Source organism: Vulpes lagopus, chromosome X (assembly GCF_018345385.1).
Source record: "Vulpes lagopus strain Blue_001 chromosome X, ASM1834538v1, whole genome shotgun sequence".
Lineage (NCBI taxonomy): Eukaryota > Metazoa > Chordata > Mammalia > Carnivora > Canidae > Vulpes > Vulpes lagopus.
In genome coordinates, this window is record NC_054848.1 from 122155121 (window position 1) to 122176684 (window position 21564).

At 42.9% G+C, this 21564-nt stretch overlaps 1 protein-coding gene and 1 pseudogene across 3 annotated transcripts in view; both read right to left on the reverse strand.

Annotated features, from left to right (window-relative positions):
- The window catches only part of F8 (coagulation factor VIII), a 149042-nt gene that overhangs the window by 119759 nt on the left and 7719 nt on the right, over positions 1 to 21564 (reverse strand). For all 3 annotated transcript variants that reach the window (XM_041740695.1, XM_041740696.1, XM_041740694.1), the window contains 2 exons: positions 4958 to 5079; positions 1848 to 1970 (listed from right to left, as the gene is read on the reverse strand). In XM_041740695.1, the coding sequence (XP_041596629.1) occupies positions 1848 to 1970; positions 4958 to 4961 (127 nt within the window). In that variant the 5' untranslated portion in view covers positions 4962 to 5079. The remainder of the gene's footprint in view (positions 1 to 1847; positions 1971 to 4957; positions 5080 to 21564) is intronic.
- Positions 7708 to 14237, reverse strand: LOC121483046 (annotated as a pseudogene).

The window sequence follows — 21564 nt, forward strand, 5'->3', positions numbered from 1 at the left end:
CAGTGGGCATATAGATTACTTTAAAAATTGTTATAGGGGGATCCCTGGGTGGCGCAGTGGTTTGGCGCCTGCCTTTGGCCCAGGGCACGATCCTGGAGACCCGGGATCGAATCCCACATCGGGCTCCCGGTGCATGGAGCCTGCTTCTCCCTCTGCCTGTGTCTCTGCCTCTCTCTCTCTCTCTCTCTCTCTCTGTGTGACTATCATAAATAAATAAAAAAAATTGTTATAGGGAAAACATATACAAAAATAAGTTTGAGATGGATCATAGACCTAAATACAAAAGGTAAAATAATAAAACTTCTGGAAGAAAAGATGGAAGAAAGTCTTCATGATTTTCGAATTGGCAAATATGTCAAACAGGTCACAAAGTTCAACATAAAAAGAAAAAAAGTGATAGTATTTTGTGTTTCATTAACTGCTGAACTTGTGTGCTTGATTGACTTTGATAATTTTTATTTACCAAAAAAATTAGTGAGAGGGTGAAAATTCAAGGCATAGACTGGAAGAAGATATGCGAATATTTACATCTGTCAAAGGATGCATATTTTTTTTTCAAAGGATGCATATTAAGAATAAAGTACTTCTACTAAGTAGTAAGAAAAAGATAAACAACTCATTTTTTTCCAACAGGAAAAGCACCTCAATGCCTCATCTGGTATTTTATAACAGGTATCAGAATGGTCGGCAAACCTAGGAAATGACACTCAACATCGTCACAGATTTAACTGACATCCTGGGGCTCCCAGGCTACTGTAAGGCCAGGAGCATGTGGATCACAACATATAAATATGTAGGCTTCTGACTAGACCACAGGTCACGTGGATTTCAGGCCGTTGCCCGCTGTGTTGTTCCTGGGCAGACCTGCTGTGGATGCACACAGGAGAGATTTGTCAGTTGCCCTAGACCTTTCCAGGCTTAAGATGCAAAAGAGTCATGTCTATGCTCAGCCCTCAGCTGCAGAATTGTGGGAACCCTGGCCTCTTTAAAATGCTCCTAGATTCATTCTGGAAGCTCGCGAGTGGATAACCCTCATGGGAATAGCCTGGCAGGCTCCAGGCAGAACTGGGGATGACTTTTCCCTTATATCACCTGCCCCTACCACTCATTTTCCCCTAACTCAGGTCTGCCCTGGTCTCATGAGTACGACTCAACTGTGGCATCCCCTTCACTCCCTTCCTGCATTGTGGAGGTTAGAGAGAACTTAGGTAAAGTGGTTGTTTATTTTCAGGAAGTCAGTTGGTGCTTCTGGCAGGTGGCTCCTATCACATGATGGCATGCATATTTAGAAACTGGGGGGAGGGGAAGGAGAGGAAGTATCTGGAAAGTCAGAATCTAAGGAAAGGTGATGAAATCCATTTCACTTCGGGATCCCTGGGTGGCGCAGCGGTTTAGCGCCTGCCTTTGGCCCAGGGCGCGATCCTGGAGACCCGGGATCGAATCCCACATCGGGCTCCCGGTGCATGGAGCCTGCTTCTCCCTCTATGTCTCTGCCTCTCTCTCTCTCTCTCTCTCTCTCTCTCTGTGACTATCATAAATAAATAAAAATTAAAAAAAAAAAGAAATCCATTTCACTTCTATACCATGAGCCTTGCTTCTCCCTAGGATGTTTTCTGGGCATTGGAAGGCAGATGGGGTGGAATGGTGAGGATCCGTAGCCTGGCTCCTCAAGGGAGAATAGGAACCAAATTCAACTTTAGGGCTTAGACTAAAATGACAATCTTCCTGATTTCTCGAAATGGGCCTAGCTTCGAATCCTGACTCTAGCATTCACTAGCTGTAAGACCTTGAATTCAATACTCCTTTATCCCTGAGATGACAGGACAATGGGAGGGCATTTGACTCACCTTCAGAAGCTTTCCAATAGGATACACCAACAGCGTGAAGGCTGACAGGATGAGAAGCCATGTTCTTAAGGACAATGACCACTGTGTCATAAACCTCAGCCCGGATGGTAGGACCCAGCAGGCCTGCAAGAATGAGATGCCCCCCAAAGGTCACTGCTTTTATGAAGGTGATGAGCAAAGTCACAGTGGAAAAACATGCCCCTGTGATTATTGATAAAGAGTAGTAATCGAATGAATAAACGCATAAACTGCTATCACCAGCTCAGCGTCATTCATTGGACTGAGGATCGATTTCTAGCAATTCCTTCAATGCGTTCATTCATTCAACTAATAGTTGAGTTCCTTCTAGATTCTAGGAACTGTCCCAGGCACTGGAGATGCAGTACTGGACAAGATAGGTCATGGAAATCACATTCTGGAGGATGTCATTAAGCACATAGAGAAACGAGAAATATTCTGATTGTTGTAAATAAAAGATAGTGGCTATAAAAGATAGTGGCGTGCTAAAAATGATGAAGCAGGAGACAATCCTTTTATTTTTTTTAATTTTTTTTTGAGACAATCCTTTTAATATAGTGGTTAGGAAGTGCATCTTTGAGGAAGTGGCATTTGAGCAGACATCTGACTAAGAGAAAAGAAGCCAGTTTGCAAATATCTAGTAGACTGACATTCAAAGCAGATAAAACAAATGGAAAAGTCCCGAGATCGGAATAATCTTGATATAGTTGAGCAACATGTGAATGAGTAGGGGAGTAATAGAAAATAAGGTTATAAAGGCAGGCAGGGAATATAACATGTAGGACTTTGTAGGCCACAGGAGTTTGGATGAATTTAGAATTTGCAAGAAACAAGCAGACTTGGGACTTGTTTTGGATGAAGTGTCAACAAGACTTGCTGATGGATTGGATGTTAGAGATAGGAAAAGAATGAGAGCAGCCAAGGATGGCTCCTGTGGTTTGGCTTTGTGCAACTGGGTAGTAGTCAGGCCATGATGCAGAAAATTAAGAGGAAAATCAAGACTTCTGACTCACAGACATATTAAGTATAAGATGCCTACAAGTGATTTATTGAATGAAGTGGATTCAATTGGACGAAAACATGAAAGAGACTTAGTTTTCATAGTTTTTACCTGTGTTATGTGGAGTTTCCCCTCTTGCATTTTGATCAATCCCAGATTTTTTCCGGTAACCTTCACATATTAGCAGTTTCATATCAATCCAGTGATACTAGTCCGGCCTAATATCAAACATTTGATATCTCCCACAATTTCAGGGTCTCTCCCTCCTCCAGATTTCTCATCTTCCTCCCCTAATCCTCCTTCCCCACTCACTTTACCGCTTGACCCTCTGAGCTTGGAGCTAGTGAGAAAAGGACAGAGGTGGAAAAAGAGGCATGATGACAAAATCTATTTTGGAAAGAACAGCGAAATGTGGCTTTGCTAGCCCCTGGTTATGGGATACGCCAAAATTTGATCTCTTTCTTTCTTAGGAAACTTATATGAGTTCTTTGGAGACTCTCTCCTTCCCAGTCATGCCCTCTGCAGCTGTCACTTGTATATATCTTCTCAGTTTCGGCCTCTGGCGATATAATCACAGAGATTTTTGCTATTGGGGTCACCTAGTCCTGGCAGGAAGACCTCTCAGGCAGCATCTTTTTGAGACAAATCTTGTCCTATGACCTTCCTCATCTCACAGCTAACAGTGGCAGTGAACTTCAGCTATAACCCACTGCCCTTATTATGCCATCAGGCGAAGTCCCCCCAAGACTCTAGCCTTGAAAGTTTTCCAGATAAAAAGCAGGAAATAGTCAGTCTTAGGAGCTCCACAGGTCTTATGTCAAGTCTTCTAAGAGGTTCTCCTAAAGCCTCCATCACTACAGCTTGACATGAGGGTGAAGCCTCCCACCCACTGTGGGGTGGGGAACATACAAATTACCAAAAATGATTTACAAAGAAATCCTCAAACCTAAATTATTTCATAAGTTCCCACAGTTTGTTCACGCTTAAGGCGCATGATGGGCTAAGGGTTGCGGATCAATTTTGGACCATCACCTGAACAAGTCCCTGAGTAAGTCCTGCATACGAGGACTGACATCTCTCTTTTTTCTTCAAATTTTAATTAAATTCCAGTTAGTTAACATACAGTGCAATATTGGTTTCAGGAATAGGGGCACCTGGGTGGCTTAGTCAGTTAAGCAGCTACTCTTGATTTCAGCTCAGGTCATGGATCTCAGGGTCATGATATCAAGCCCTGCATCAGGCTTTGTGGTGGTGTGGAGCCTGCTTGGAATACTCTCTTTCCCTCTCCCTCTCCCTCCATACATGGATATACTGGTTTCAGGAGTAGAATTCAGTGATTTCTCACTTACATACAATACCCAGTGCTCATCATAACATATGTTCTTCTTAATACCAATCACCCATCACCCATCTAGCCATCCCCCACCCACTTCATTCCATCTACTCTCCATTTGTTCTCTATTGTTAAGAGTCTCTTATGGTTTGTTTCCATCTCAATAACGTTTACTTCCTTTTCAGTAGTCCAAGATTTTAAACTGGGTAAAACGGCCCTTTTAAAGTTTTTTTTTTTTTAAATAATCTGTACAAGCACTGTGGAGCTCAAACTCACAACCCCAAGATCAAGAGCCACATGCCCTACCTACTGAGCCAGCCAGGTACTCACAATATCTCTTTAGGATTTGGGGGTATTTGTCACCTCTAATTTTCAGAAATAATTTCAAAGTAGATGTCTCATCTTGATATCCTGTTACACGCTTATTTGACATCTAAGTGGACTTATCAAGTAAGCAGTCTGAACTGAAGATATCAATTTGGGAGTCACTGGCATAGAGATGTCCTAAAATTGTGAGACTGGATAAGATAAGCTAGTGATTGAAGGTAAAGAAAAGATAAAACAAACCCAGCTCCAAGACCCAGAGCACTCTACCCTCTAGAGAACAGCAGAGGAGGAGAGCCTGCACAGAGACTGAGACTATGCAGTCACCGTATTTCCCTGATGGCCCTCTTCAACTGCAGCCCCAAGACTAGGGGATCCTTGCTAGGACATCAGTTACTCAGTTTCATAGTAAACAGTCAATATTGTTTATATTACCCATCCATGGTGGCCTGGGCTTGGCAATGTTGAAAAGGTCATCTGTAAACTCTACAAACACAGTCTTTCTGTACGTGACTGACGTGGTGAGTGGCAAAGATCCTGGCACCCTGGAAGAAAAGCTGTGTGAAGAAAGGAAAAAGTCATTCATTTTGGTGAACCCTTATTTATTTGAATAAATAAATAAAATAAAGATTTTATTTATTTATTCATGAGACACACACGCACGCGCACACACACACACACAGAGAGAGAGAGAGAGAGAGAGAGAGAAGGAGACAGAGACAGAGACAGAGACACAGGCAAAAGGAAAAGCAGGCCCCACACAGGGAGCCCAACAAGGGAATCCATCCAGGGTCCCCGGGATCAGGCTCCGGGCTGAAGGCGGCGCTAAAGCGCTGAGCCACCCGGGCTGCCCTTTTGTGAACCCTTTTAGAACCCACTTTGAAAAGCAGCTAGAAGTAAAGCTTCCATCCCATTCCTCTTCTATTAACAAGGTAAATTGGAAATTGTATATAAATCCCTGCTACATACTGTTTATATGTTCAGAGAACGGGACTGGTGACCTTGTAAGAGAGACCCCAGAGGCATCTAGCACCTCTTCCACGATGCAAACTCACAGTGAAAGGATGGCCATCTCTGAACAAGGAACAGACCCTCACCAGGCACCGAATCTACTGGCACCTTGATCTTGGAGTTCCAGCCTCCAGAGCTGTGACAAATACATGTCTGTTGTTCACAAGCCACATAGCCTGTGATATTTTGTTGTAGCAGCCTGAGCTAAGAGAATCCCTAACATACATCACACCAAAACACTGTTTTCAAAAGTCATCTGGTACATTAGATACCATATAATAAATCATAAAACTGGTACCCTTACACTGCATCTTTTGCCAAAGCAATAACTACAAGATCCTTCAATTTCATCTCTATAACAGACTGTGACTTTATTTTTTAAAAATCATTATTTATTTATTTGAGAAAGAGAGAGAGTGTGTGTGCGCGCATACACACAAGTGAGCAGAGGGGTGGAGAGGGAGAAGCAGACTCCCCACTCTCGAGCCCGACTCAAGGCTTGATCACAGAGCGCTGGGATTATGATTTGAGCAGAAGCCACCCAGGTGCCCCAGACTGTAACTTTTATTTATTTAAAGGCTGTATTTATTTACTCATGAGAGACACAGAGCGAGAGGCAGAGACACAGGCAGGGGGAGAAGCAGGCTCCCTGTGGGGGGCCCAATGTAGGACTGGATCCCAGGACCCCAGGGTCACACCTGAGCTGAAGGCAGACACTCAACTGCTGAGCACCCCCAGGCGCCCCCCAGACTGTAGCTTTCTCTAAGTAACTTGTATTCAAATTTTGTCAGTGTGTCCTAAAATTATACTTCCCCTCTTACAGATACCAGGAATATCACAAATAAAATAACCTGCCAATGAAGACTATGTACATTGATCTACTGATGCTAGTAGGAGCTGTAATTTAGGGTCAACCCTCCATTCATGCTCATTTTTGTCTTTAGTCAGATACTCAGATTCAAATTAGCTATTGAATCAGAAATTTTATGATTGATTATATAAATGTTCCCAAAATGTTATTCTTTGCTTCAGTTATCAAAACTCTTTTAGGTGAAGACTAGTTCCCAACCTTTTGCTCTCTACCTGACAAGTTAGGTTCTCGTGTTCTGGGGCCCAGTCTCAATTGAATAATCAAGAGGACCAATATGAATCCTAGTGAAGAAGGTTCTAGGTGAATTGGTAAAAGATACAAAGTGGTTGAAGGTGGCTACTGCCACTCATTTTTGCATGCATAGCGTAGTTCTGCAGTTTTCTATATGCCATAGAGAGCCTCTCTTCCTGACTTATGTTTCTGGATATCTAACTCTCTTCACTTCCCAGATTTTTACCAACTGGTATTGTTTCAGCAAGCCAAAGAAGTATAGCCACGAGGCATGGACATTTGGGGAACGAAGATTCATGTGGAGAAATCAAGACTGCTGCCCTAGAAGGAATCTTCCATGTGCAGATCCTGGTATCCAAACCTCATTCACTCAAAAAAAAAAAAAATTGAAAAAAAAATTGAGCACTCACTCCCTGCAGATGTATATTCACTCATTCATAAACCATATACTACATGCCACTGTGCCGTCACAACATACACACTAGAAACGAATATGGAAAAGGAGAGGATTCTAAAGATACACAGTTAGATGTGGAACAGGTGTTGTTTCTTTTGTCTTGATAACTATTTGTATTCGACATCAGATTTCAATCATATATATTTGCGTAATAGTTACAAATGACCTCTCATGGTGAACTTTTCACAACTGTGTACTAGTGCAGCTGATCTACCTTTCATTCTCCTCTTAGAATCTGATTTTTGCTTTGTTGTTGTAGCACCATGAAGGAAAGAGCTGCTGGTCCCTTATAACAAAATGGGGATGTGTATACATAAAACACAACGGGTGGGTTCTCCTTACATCATAGTTTGTATGCCAACGTTTGGTTTGGTAGATGGAAAACGGTAAGGAGAGAGAAGAGGGCCTCATTATAAAAGAGAGGTGAATGCATTTTGGTGGCCCAGGTGGTCTGAATTGCTGAGCCAGTAACCCTGTCATTCTCTGCCTGGTGTCAGGGTCTAAAATCGGGAGGGTGGGAAAGAAGCTCACGCACCACCCAGCCAGCCCCTTCCAGTTTCTGGCTAAGGACAAGGTTCAGGGGATTTGAGTGAATGGCTGCATAGGGACAGGCACTCATGTCTGAAAGTGAGCACTCAGATCCTTAGTACTCGGTGTCAAACTCATTTCCTGGTCCTCCATAAACATGGGGTCTGCGAACCAACGCTTTTTCAGTCTGAGGAATGTCAGAAACAATTCAGTTTTCACAAGTGAATGTCCTCTGCATAACATTTTCAGTCCTGGTTGTAACTACAAGGGCAGTTTTCATTTGTGTCCCCACTGAAGCCTAGTGCGCTCGCCGCAGAGCTGGGCTGCGGGTGAATGTGTCGGGAGGGCTCCATGAGTTGTCATCTACCTTTTGTGCCATTTTTCTGTTCACCCATAGCTCCCATAACTGCCTGTTTTCAAGTTTAACAATTAGATCGATGATTCCTGATCGATTTGTCAAAGATAAAACCAAACACAGTAATAAGGCCAGAGTGAAATAGTACAGTCCTAACATCCCAATCTGAAAGGATTTTTTTCTATATTACACAGAGGAATCTAGCATTAATAGACACTCAGAAGCAGCCTTTGGTGTAAGCATTTAAAGATGGGCAGAAGAACGTTTTTGTGGTGGACACCAAGGACCACTAACAGAGAACTTTCTCAGCTTCAAAACTTAAAATTTTCTAGGATATATTGATTGATTGATTGATTGATTAATAACCTAACAATAATCAGTACTGAATTTTATTTTATAGTGGAATGATTCCAATTGAATGTAGTGGAGCTTATTAACTTTCTTAACAAATAAGGTTTTTTCTCCCTCACTGTAAAATTGAGATCTGGCATTTGTGTTACATGGATTATCTAAACATTCACATCTTTAAAACTCCTGGGCTTCCCATTTGGAGGTTGAAATTTCTGCGAAGCAAGGTGAACTGTTATTGTTGAGTAATAAGTCAGCGGCAAATTAGGTAAATCAGAGGCACAGCTCTGGATGCCAGTTGCTGGCTTACATTTTGATGGCCATGGTCCAGAGGAACGGTTTCCATGGTAACAACACCAGCTCCATAATAGGCATTGGAGATATTAACAAGCGTTCCAAACCCAAGTACATTATTTGTGAGGTCCTACTTTACGCCTGTTGTCATAACATGACTGCAAGGCTGCCCAGCGGGATGAGGCCACGCCAATCACCTTCCATTCCAGTATCTACATGCAGTTTGTGCTTTCCTGGTTGTAGCAGGTAGATGAGAGATCCTTCCTGGATCATTATAATTGGCACAGAAGCGATGCAGGTAGCTTACAACACAGTGCTCACAGATGCCATAATCTGGTCAAAATGGCCATCAAGACCTCCCAAGGTCATAATCACATCTACCTAGAGGTCTTTTTCTTCTGTCTTTTTTTTCTTGGAGCAGTTCAAAGCACTTGGTCAAGTCAGTATGGAGTTGAAATAATCTCGCATCCCTTAACAGCATAGTATTCTTTCACTTTAGGCCTAACAGAATCCAAGTCTCTACTTGTGAATTCAGGCAAAAAGCTCTCCCTCTTTGTTATATCATATAGCTGGTTGGCATCTGCATCAGCACAGGCTCTTAAAAGAGCTTTGCTCCTAAGATGACAAAGACCTTTGTCCAGAGGCTGACTCAGAGCCACAGGGCAGTGTTTCAGTTTCTTGGTGGGAAGCACGGGTTCCAACAGGATAAAGGCATGCTCCTTATCGGACTGCTGGCCAACCGTGGCAGGTGGTGGAGCAGGTGTTGTTTCTTACATCTTGTTCACCCTCAGGGGCTTTTGAAAAGCAAGAAATTGTAAGAGATGGAAGACGAAACAGATAAATGGTGGATATATTTGGTATTGGGGACCACTGAAGAAGGAACCCCAAACATGACCAATAAGACACCCCCCTTGTCACAAATAACAACAGTAAGGATAAAAGTGGGGGGAAGGAGAGGCAGTTTCTGATTGTGGGTATTAGCGTGCTTGGAGCAGAAGCCACACCATACCTGGAACTACCGAGATGTGAAATCAATAACAAGGTGTCTGACGTTTATTACTTACCTATTCTTTTTCTCAACCAAATGCTGAAATAACAAAAATCTCAGTGTTTCTTTCAAAGAGCAGCAACACCAGAAAATTATTCATTCCCATAAGAAATTTTGCTTTTTCTTTTTTTTAAAAAGATTTTATTTATTTATTCATCAGAGAGAGAGAGAGAGAGAGAGATTGAGAGAGGCAGAGACCCAGGCAGAGGGAGAAGCAGGCTCCGTGCAGGGAGCCCGACATGGGACTCCATCCCGGGTCTCCAGGATCAAACCCTGGGCTGAAGGCGGCGCTAAACCGCTGAGCCACCTTGGCTGCTGGGCTTTTTCTTACAAAGCCTTTAGTGGGAATGCTGAGGTAGAAAATGAAAATGCAATCTGAAAGTGGTAAGGACTGCAAAATAGGAAGATCAGTGATCTACCGGTATTTTTTATTTTTAAAATTGTGGTAAAACACATAAAACATAAAATTTACTCATTTTTAAGTATATAGTCCAGTAGTACTAAGTACATTAATATTGTTGTGCAACCACCACCGCGGTCTGCCTCCATAACTCAATATCCATTGAACAATAACTTCTCATTCTCCACTCTCCTCACCTCTGAAACCATCATTCTACTTTCTGTTGTTATGATTTTGACTAAGTACCTCATATAAATGGAATTGTAGAGTCTTTGACTTTTTGTGACTGGCTTAATGTCCTTAAGATTGATCCACATTGGGAATCCCTGGATGGCTCAGCGGTTTGGTGCCTGTCTTTGGCCCACGGTGTGGTCCTAGAGTCCTGGGATCGAGTCCCGCGTCGGGCTCCCTGCATGGGGCCTGCCTCTCTCTCTGCCTATGTCTCTGCTTCTCTCTCTCTGCCTCTCTCATGAATAAATGAATAAAATCTTAAAAAAAAATTGATCCACATTGTAGCAGGTATCAGAATTCTCTTCCTTTTTAAGGTTGAAAAATACTCCACTGTATGAATAGATCACATGCTGCTTATCCATTTACCCATACATAGACGCTTGGGTTGCTTCCATGTTTTAGCTATTGAGAATAATGCTGCTGTGAACATAGGGACACAAATATCTCTTCAAGATCCTGCTTTCAATTATTTTGAGTATATACCCAGAAATGGAATTGATGGATTATATGGTAATTTTCAAAAAAGTTTTTAGGAGTCATCATTCTGTTTTTCACAGTGGCTACACCATTTTTCAATCCCAGCAACAGTGCAGAAGTGTACCAATTTCTCCACAACCTCACCAACACTTATTTTCTGTTTTTGTTTGTTTGTTTGTTTATCTAACAGCCATCTTAATGGGTGAGAGATCACGTCTCTTTGTAGTTTTGCTTTGAATTCCCCCAGGTGATTTCGAACATCTTTTCAAGTGCTTCTTGGCCATTTGTATACAGTCTTGGGAGAAATGTCTATTCAAGTCAGTTTTGTCCATTCTTGAATTAGGTTGTTTGCTTTTAAAAAAACAAAAAACTTGTTTGCTTTCTTGTTTAGTTTTTCAAGATTTTATTTTTAGGGATGCTTGGGTGGCTCAGTGGTTGAGCGACTGCCTCCGGCTCAGGGTGAGATCCTGGGGTCCTGGGATCGAGTCCCACATCTGGCTCCCTGCACGGAGCCTGCTTCTCCCTCTGCCTGTGTCTTTGCCTCTCTCTGTGTCTCTCATGAATAACTAAATAAAAGATTTTATTTTTTAAGTGATCTCTACACCCAAAATGGACCTTGAACTCACCACTCTGAGACCAAGAGTCACATGTTCCACTGACTGAGCCACCCTCGTTCTTGTTGAGTTTTAAGAAGTTCTCCATATACAGTTTTCCCCTGCTATCCAAAAGTAGAACATGCCTATGAAACCTTTTGTAAGATGTAACTGGCATTAAACAAACAACCAATATCACCATTCTGTAAAAGGTACAAACCTCTTCAGATTTTATTAGTTAGTAAAAACAGGTAGTAAGGTAGGTCTTTTATAAAAGCAAAGTATTGTAAAGCAAGCTTTCAGATAGTGGAGGAAACCTGTATTTTGGATATTAATCTTTTAAAATATTTCATAAAGATTTTCTTTATCAGGTCACCTGGGTGGCTCAGTGGTTGGGTGTCTTTGGCTCAGGGCGTGATCCTGGGGTCCTGGGATCGAGTCATGCATCGGGCTCCCTGCATGGAGCCTGCTTCTCCCTCTGCCTGAGTCTCTGCTTCTCTCTCTGTGTCTCTCATGAATAAATAAATAAAATATCCCTTTAAAAGATTACTTAATTTGAGATAGAGAGAGAGAGAGAGAGAGAGAGAGAGAGAGAGAGAGAAAGAGCACAAGTTGGAGGGAGGGGTAGAGGTTCGATCTCACAACCCTGAGATGAAATTAAAAGTCAGACACCTAAGCAACCGAGCCACCCAGGTGCCCCAAGAGTTCCTTTGGTAGAGTCATTAGTAGCTTGGATACGGTAAGGAAAGACTCTCTGGCTTGAAAATATGACAATAGAAGCAAAGAGAAAAAAAGAAAGGGAGAAAAACCAGAATCAGAATATCCGAGCACTGTGGGACAACTCTAAAGGCCGTAGCATACACACAGTGGGAATAGCAGAAGAAAGAGAAAGGAACAGAAGTAATAACCGAAGCAATAATGAGAATTTCCCCAAACTAATGTCATACACCACAACATAGACCTAGGAAGCTCAGAGAACACCAAGCAGGGCAAATGCCCCCCAGAAAACTCTTTCCAGGAATACCATATTCAAATTTCAGAAAATCAAAGATAAATACAACATCTTGAAAGAAACCACAGGGAAAATATCTCACCTAATGAGGAACAAAGAATCACATGCAAGTTCTCAGAAATCATGCAAGTGAGAAGAGAGGAGAGTGTCGCATATTTAAAGTGTTGATGGTAAAACAACAACAACAACAACAACAACCAACCTAGAGCTCTCTACCCTGCAAGATCATTCTTCAACAGTGAAGGAGAAATAACGAGTCTAGACAAACAAGAATTGAGGGAATCTGTTGTCAGTCGAGCTGCCTCATGGGAAATGTCATAACAAACTTTTCAGACAGAAGGGAATTAATACAGGTCAAAACTCAGACCTACGGGGATCCCTGGGTGGTGCAGTGGTTTGGCGCTTGCCTTTGGCCCAGGGCGTGATCCTGGAGACCCGGGATCGAATCCCACATCAGGCTCCCGGTGCATGGAGCCTGCTTCTCCCTCTGCCTATGTCTCTGCCTCTCTCTCTCTCTGTGACTATCATAAATAAAAATAAAAAAAAATTAAAAAAAAAACTCAGACCTACATAGAAAGGAAGAGCACGGAAGAATGAGAAAGTGGAGAGCATCCACTACAGAAAAGGCACCGAACAAGCAAGTAGACAGAATGAGTTCGCCAGCTGATGTCACCGGCCTCAGCCCTGTAATCCCAATCCTGCCAACACGGACATTGGAATGGAGCAGCTGCAGCACAGGCGGTGCGTGGGTGTAACGCCCCAGAGTCCCCGAGGCCCATCTAGCTACTGCTACTGTGGGTGTCCACCTGGACAGCAACAGAGACCAAAACTCAGCCCCTGGTGTGTCACAATTCCTCAAGTAGCAATCTCTTCAGATACTGAAGAAGCACCAATAAACTCCCCCCAACCAATTCCTGCGTGTGCGTGCACACATGCGCACACCCACACCCATGCCCAAAGAGAGAAAAGCAGACATCCCTTTTTTTCCCACTTGTGTGCTTAAGAAGCTATAAAAACCACCCAAGGAAATATCAGAAAGGGAGACAGAACATGAGAGACTCCTAACTCTGGGAAACGAACTAGGGGTCGTGGAAGGGGAGGAGGAGGGGGGTGTGGGGGTGACTGGGTGACGGGCCCTGAGGGGGCGCTTGATGGGATGAGCACTGGGTGTTATGCTATATGTTGGCAAATTGAACTCCAATAAAAAATAAATTAAAAAAATAAAAAATAAAAACCACCCAAGGAAGTAATCCCTGATTACTAGCTGCTAGCAGAGGAAGAAGTGTGAGCTTTATTTACAGGTGGGTCAGTTTGCTATGCAGGTGCAAGGGCAATGCTACGGGTTGTGAACTTTGTGTAGAAAGAGAAATGGCCCAAGGTTCAAATATGTGCAGACTAATGGATATCAGCAAAGGTTTGGTTGTGTAGCCAGAGGCCTAGAAGGAACAGGATTGGAATATCAGGGACAAGGATATCTGGGGTAAAGGTGTATTCATGAATGGGCACAAAATAGGAGGATAGAAAAATCCTCCTATCATATGTTAATGCCACCTGAGAGCATTGACCGTGGATAGAACGACTGGCAATTAATGTCAGCCAGGCTCTGCACGGGCCACCCCACTGCTGGCAAAATGTGACGTAAGCGGCGATGGTGGCAGCGAGAGAATTTGTGCGTAGATCCAAAAGCATGGGTTCTTGCTAAGGCTCATCTACCGAGTGTTGTCCCTGAAAGCCCAGCCTGCCACCAGCAGGAAGCAAGCCCGCGGGCACAAACTGCACCGTCCATCAGGGAGACCAGCCAGCTGGTCCACAGCAAGTTGACTGCCTTGGACGCCTTCCCATCCTAGAAGGGACACCATGACCTCGGCATCCATTGGCTTCACCACGTGCCGCGCAACCAGCCGCTGCCAGAGACAAGAGTGAAGCAACTTCCTAAAGCACAGCTGAGGCTCCAACGTGAAGCTCCACGGGGCCCTGTAAGGACTGAGGGCCAACTTCCGAGGGGCGCTATGTGCACTGGTGCGAAGATGGTTCTGTGTCCCCACGAACACGTGGGCTTAGGAACCAAAGCGGCTCAACCCATGACTCTGCTGTGACCCTCCTGGGGAGCCTGTGCGCCCCTCCCTACACCTTTGAGCTCAGCAGTGTGCAGGGTCCCCACGGCAAAAACGCCGTGAATTAGAAACTGGGGGGCGACTAGGTAATGGTCATACGAAAGGGACGCGGGCCAGAAGGGGCGTCCTCAGGTGCTGTCACACAAAGGGCGGGCACAGATGTGGCCCACGCAAAGGCCGCCCGCCGCCCCCCTGGGAACCGGAGAAGCTGCCGGCGCCCCATCCGCGTGAGGACAAGGCAGGTGAGTGCGCGGAGGTCGAGGTGGGGACGGAAATGGGACCCCTGGCCGGGCTCTCGCCCCAGCACCGCGGGCACGCAAACCCTGACCCCGCCTCCTGCCTGGGGAGGCCACGCCTCTTCCCAGGGCCGGCCACGCCCCCCAGGAGCCACTGGGCCGCTCCCAGAACGGCCTGGCGCTTAAGGGACGGGGATGGAGACACAAGAGCCGGGCCACGGTGGCCCCACTGGGGCAACTCGCAGGGCCTGCTGCAGCCCCTGAGCTCCCTGAGTCCACGCCCCCTCCCAGGGCCAGCCACGCCCCTTCCCAGGACAGGCCACGCCCCTTCCCAGAGCCGGCCACACCCCCCAGGAGCCGCTGGGCCGCTCCCAGGACGGCCTGGCGCTTAAGGGACGGGGATGGAGACACAAGAGCCGGGCCACGGTGGCCCCACTGGGGCAACTCGCAGGGCTCGCTGCAGCCCCTGAGCTGCCTGAGTCCATTTCCAGGGATCTCAACCCAATAATATTAATTCATATTTAAATGTGCTCTAATTTTAACCATCCCTAAAACTTCCATGGCCGTAGACCTATGTGGCTTTTAGTCATTTAACTATATCATCGGGTGCGCATACCATCAAGTGCACCCCTCTGTACACCCCATTTGTCCTATCTCCTGCCCACTTTAACAATTATGTCCTTCAACACTCATCAAGTCGTCCTTTATTCCATTTTTGTGTCCCTGGTTCTGCAGAGTCTACTCCATCCAGTTTCTCCAAAGCTTCCACCAGTTTCTAACAAAACTGAGACCCATGTCAACAGATAGGTATTTCGAGGTCCACTAGCACAGTGCTTCCACTTTAATATTTCTGGCTAAAATGAAAATGTAAGACACAGAAAACGTTTACTATAACAAGACCTTGGAAGAGCACACAGGGAACAGGATCAAGAGCACACACAAATACTCTTTTCTCCCTCTAAGGAAACAGGTAAAAATAAATAAATAAAAGAAAGTTGTGAGACAGAGAAACAGAACGCCAAGGCGCTATTCTAGTGGGACATGGTCCATAGTAGGAGACTCTATTCAAAGGGACATGCCTAAGAGCATCAGCACCATCCAGGTATGTGATTCAGTTCTGGGATGAGCATATAGAGGACATTTTCTATTACAGTAAATAGTTTCAGAATTATTTCTGGTTCAGAAACACGTGATGTATGTACCTCTGTCAGTTTCAGGGTAATCTGCACAATAAGTGACAAAATGTTCCAGCTCATGGGTTTTACTCCTTCCTAATTTCTGTGGGATTTGTTTGTGCATTTCCCTTGGGATTTGATATATAAATCTTGCCAAATATATTTGGCAGCAATGTCCTTCACATGAACTGTTCTTTCACCTTTTATCTAAAATGAATCGGAAAACCTATTATATTCCCTGACCTTTGCTTAGAAGAAGTTGAGCAGCTGCAGGAACAGATAATATAAAACTGAATTTCCCCAGATGTTTATTTCAAAACTTGGCAGAGTTGGTCAGGATGTGTCCAGAGTCAGTGTATCCCATTAATCAGTATCAAAATAATGTAGACTATAAAAAATGGAATCATCAAAATAAAAACTGTATCAACTTTTTCCTGGTAAAAATATACGTGACTGCCTGCACAACAGAGAACTAGATAATAAATCTTCTCCATCAAATTCAATTTTATAGTGTTATTCACTATACCTCAAGCTGCATGCTAAATGAAACCTACAATACAAAATACAGTGTATTAAGTATAATTATCTTTTAATAATTTTTAATAAGACCACCATTAATAGATAAGTGGCTACTTGTTCAGTCAGATATCAGGCTACTGACCGTATGGGCCTGTACCTTAGGGTCATTAACACTGCACAACTGCAGGCTATATAGACTACAGAAGGAATTTTAATCCATTCCTCATATGACACACAAAAATTAATCCAGTGTATTAAAAAACTAAATGTAAGAGCTAATAGTATAAAACTCTTGGGGGCAAATATGGGTATGATTCTGTGTAACCCTGGATTTGGCAATAGTTTCTTAGGTATGACTCAAAAGCACAAGCAACCAAAGGAAAAAAAAAACAAATAAATTGGACTTCATCAAAATGAAAAACTTTGTGCTGGGACAAAATATTTGAAACAAGTACATCTGAAAACAGATCCAGAATATATACAGAATTCTCAAGGCTCAAAAATAACAAGACAAGGGCAGCCCGGTAGCTCAGCGGTTTTAGCGCAGCCTTCAGCCCAGGGTGTGATCCTGGAGACCCTGGATCGAGTCCCATGTCAGGCTCACTGCATGGAGCCTGCTTCTCCCTCTGTCTGTGTCTCTTCCTCTCTCTCTCTGTATGTCTCATGAATAAATAAATAAAATCTTAAAAAAAAAATAACAAGACAAATAACCCTACAATGGAATATTACTCATCCATTAGAAACAACAAATACCCACCATTTGCTTCGACATGGATGGAACTGGAGGGTATTATGTTGAGTAAAATAAGTCAATCGGAGAAGAACACACATTATATGGTCTCATTAATTTGGGGAATATAAAAAATAGTGAAAGGGAATAAAGGGGAAAGGAGAAAAAATGATTGGGAAATATCAGAAAGGGAGACAGAACATGAGAGACTCCTAACTCTGGGAAACGAACTAGGGGTGGTGGAAGGGGAGGTGGGCGGGGGGTGGGGGTGACTGGGTGATGGGCACTGAGGTGGGCACTTGACGGGATGAGCACTGGGTGTTATGCTGTATGTTGGCAAATTGAACTCCAATAAAAAAAAATTCTAAAAAAAAAAAAAAAAGTTAATGGGCCAAAGCTCTGAACAGACATTTTATCAAAGGAAATACGGGAACAGCCAATTATACATGCAAAGATGCTCAGAATCTTTAGTCATCACAGAAATGCAAATTAAACATACAGTGAGATACCGCCACACAGTCATTAAAGTGACTAAACCTAAATACTGGTAACATCAAGTACTGTCCAGGATGTGTGGCAACTGGCACTCTCATGTGTTATTGGTGAGAATATAAAATGGTACAACCATTCTAGAAATCTGCTGGCAGTTCTTATAGTTAAATACGCATTTACCATATGGTCAAATAATTTCATCCTTAGATATTCAACTAAGATAAATGAAAACAGATGTCCACACAAAAGCTTGTATAGGAACGCTCATTGCAGGTTTCTTTATATTAGCCCCCAAACTGGAAACAATCCAAAGGTCCACGCAGCAGTGAATAGATACATAAATTGTGATATATTCCCATAATGGAGCAATAATCAGCAATACGAGGACTAAAGCTACTTTGCGCAACCATCTGGATGAATTTCTAAATCACGATGGTAAAGATAAAAAGCCAGACACTGAAGAGTGCATACTGTATAATTCTAATGATATAAAAGTCTTAAAAAGTAGAAAATGAATCTAGCTTGTTGCCAGGGGCCAGGTCAGGGTAGGGAGACTCACTGAAAACTGGCAGAATGATTGATGTAAATGTTCTACGTGTTGATTAAGGTGATGCTGATGTAATTTGTATGCATTTGTCAAAACCTATCAAACTTCACATTTAAAAATCTGTGTGTTTCTGGGACGTCTGGGTGGCTCAGCGGTTGAGGCCTTTGGCTCAGGGCGTGACCCCAGAGTCCTGGGATAGAATCCCACATCAGCCTCCCCGCAGGGAGCCTACTTCTCCCTCTGCCTGTGTCTCTGTCTCTCTCTCTGTGTCTCTCATGAATAAATACATAAAATCTTTAAAAAATTCTGTGTGTTTCATTATATGTAAATTATACCCGTGGTAGGCAAAATTTTGCTTCTCTTGACCTTTCCCCTTTGGTGTAGTGCCCATGAAAATGTTATATCACAGGACAAAAAAATTTTGCAGATGGAATTAAGGTTGCTAATCAGCTGGTCTTGAAAGGCAGAGATTATCCCAAATCTAAACAAACCCCGTATAATCATAAAGTTTCTTAAAAGTGGAACAGGAAGGCGGAAAAAGTCACACAAATTAAAAGCATGAGAGAGACCTGATGCACTCTTCCTAGCATGAAGATGAAGGGCCCTACATGGAACTTCTGAGAAGGAACTGAATTCCAGTCACGATGGTAGCCCTATCAACAACGATTTGGTCCTGTGTGACCCTGAGTAGAGGAGCCCAGTATAGCCCACCTGGCTTCTGAGCCACTAAAAGTATAAGATAATAAATTGGTGCTGTGGCAAGCTGTAAAATTGGAGGTGATTTGTTACACAGCAATAAGAAACTATTATGGTACTCAAAGTTGATCCAAATAGTAAAAAAATAACTTAACAAGCAAATAAAAATGCAATCAAAATTCAAGCTCCTAAATGAAGCTGGTTCTTTGAAAATATTAATACAATTGATAAACCTCTAGCCAGACTTATCAAAAAGACAACAGGAAGGACCCAAATAAATAAAATCAATCACAAATAAGAGAGGAGAAATCACACACCACAGAAATACAAATAAGTCTAAGAGTATATTATTGAAAACTATATGCCAATAAATTGGACAACCTAGAAGAAATGCATAAATTTCTAGAAACATGTAAACTACCAAACTGAAACAGGAAAAAAAATTAAAAACTTGAACAGATTGATAACCAGCAAAGAAAGTAAATCAGTCATCAAAAATCTCCCAACAGGGATCCCTGGGTGGCGCAGCGGTTTGGCGCCTGCCTTTGGCCCAGGGCACGATCCTGGAGACCCGGGATGGAATCCCATATCAGGCTCCCGGTGCATGGAGCCTGCTTCTCCCTCTGCCTGTGTCTCTGCCTCTCTCTCTCTCTGTGACTATCATAAATAAATAAAAATTTTAAAAAAATCTCCCAACAAACAAAAGTCCAGGGACATATGGCTTCACAGGGGAATTCTTGCAAACATTTAAAGAAGAGTTAATACCTATTCTTCTCAAAGTATTCCAAAAAAACAGAAAAGGAAGGAAAACTTGCAAATTCATTCTATCATCCTGATACCAAACCAGATAAAGACTCCACTGAAAAAGAGAACAAACCAATATCACTGATCAACAGGGATACAAAAATTCTCTATAAAATACTAGCAAACCAAATTTAACAGTACATTAAAATAATCATTCACCACTATTGAGTGGGATTTATTCCTGGGTTGCCAGGGTGGTTCAATATTCATCAATCAATCAGTGTGATACACACTAATAAAAGAAAGGATAAGAACCATATGATCATTGCAATAGATGCAGAAAAAGCATTTGACAAAGTACTACACCCATTCATGATAAAGCCCCTAAATAAAGTATGTTTAGGGGAAACACACTTCAACAAAATAAAGGTCGTATATAAAAAACCCACAGTGGACATCATCTTCGATGGGGAAAAATTGGGAACTTATTCCTAAGGTGACAGGGATGCCCACTGTCACCACTTTTACTCAAGGAAGTACTGGAAGTCGTAGACACAGCAATACAACAACAAAAAGAAATAAAAGGCACCCAAATCCACAAGGGAGAAATCAAACTTTCACTATTTGCAGATGACATGATATTCTATATAGAAAACCTGAAAAAAAAAAGAAAACCTGAAAGACTCCACCAAAAAATTGCTAGAACGGATATGCATATTCAGTCAAGTCATAGGATACAAAGTCAACATACAGAAATCTATTGCATTTCTCTACATCAATAAAGAAACAGCAGAAAGATAAATTAAGGAATCAATCCCATTTACAATTGCACAAACAATAATAAGATACCTAGGAATAAACCTAACCAAGAGGTGAAAGACCTGGACTCTGAAAACAATAAAACACAGATGAAAGAAATTGAAGATGACACAAAGAAATGGAAAGACATTCCAAGCTCATGATTGGAAGAACAAAAATTGTTAAAATGCCCATACCACCCAAAGCAATCTATACATTCAGTGCAATCCCTATAAAAATACCAACAGTAGTTCTTGCAGAGGCACAACAAATAGTCCTAAAATTTTTATGGAAGCACAAAACATCCCGAATCACCAAAGCAACATTGAAAAATAAGCGCAATAATATTGGAAGCATCACAATTCTGGACTTCAAGTTGTAGTACAGAGCTGTAGTCATCAAAAGAGGATGGTACTGGCACAAAAATAGACATATAAATCCATGGAATAGAATGGAAAACTCAGAAACGAACCCAAAAGTATATGGTCAATAAATCTTTGACAAAGCGGGAAAAAATATTCAATGGAGAAAAGACCGTCTCTTCAACAAATGGTGTTGGGAAAACTGGACAACCACATGCAGAAGAATGAAACTGGACCACTTTCTTATACCAGACACAAAAATAAATTCAAAACGGATGAAACACCTAGGGGCACCTGGGTGGCTTAGCTGGGTAAGTGCCCAGCTCTTGATTTCTGGTCAGGTCAGGATCTCAGGGTGGTGATATCAAGCACTGTGACAGGCTCCATGCTCAGTGTGGAGTCTGCTTAAGATTCTGTTTCTCGGGCAGCCCGGGTGGCCCAGCGTTTAGCACCTGCCTTCAGCCCGGGGTGTGATCCTGGAGTCCTGGGGTCGAGTCCCGCATCGGGCTCCCTGCCTGGAGCCTGCTTCTCCCCCTGCCTGTGTCTCTACCTCTCTCTCTGTCTTTCATGAATAAATAAAATCTTAAAAAAAAAAAAGATTGTTTCTCTCTCTCCCTCTGCCCCTTCTCCCACTCTATGTACATACATACATATATATATATAAATCTTTTTTAAAAAAATGGATGAGAGGGATGCCTGGGTGGCTCAGGGGTTGAGCATCTGCTTTTGGCTGAGGGTGTGATCCCGGGATCGAGTCCTGCAACAGGCTTCCT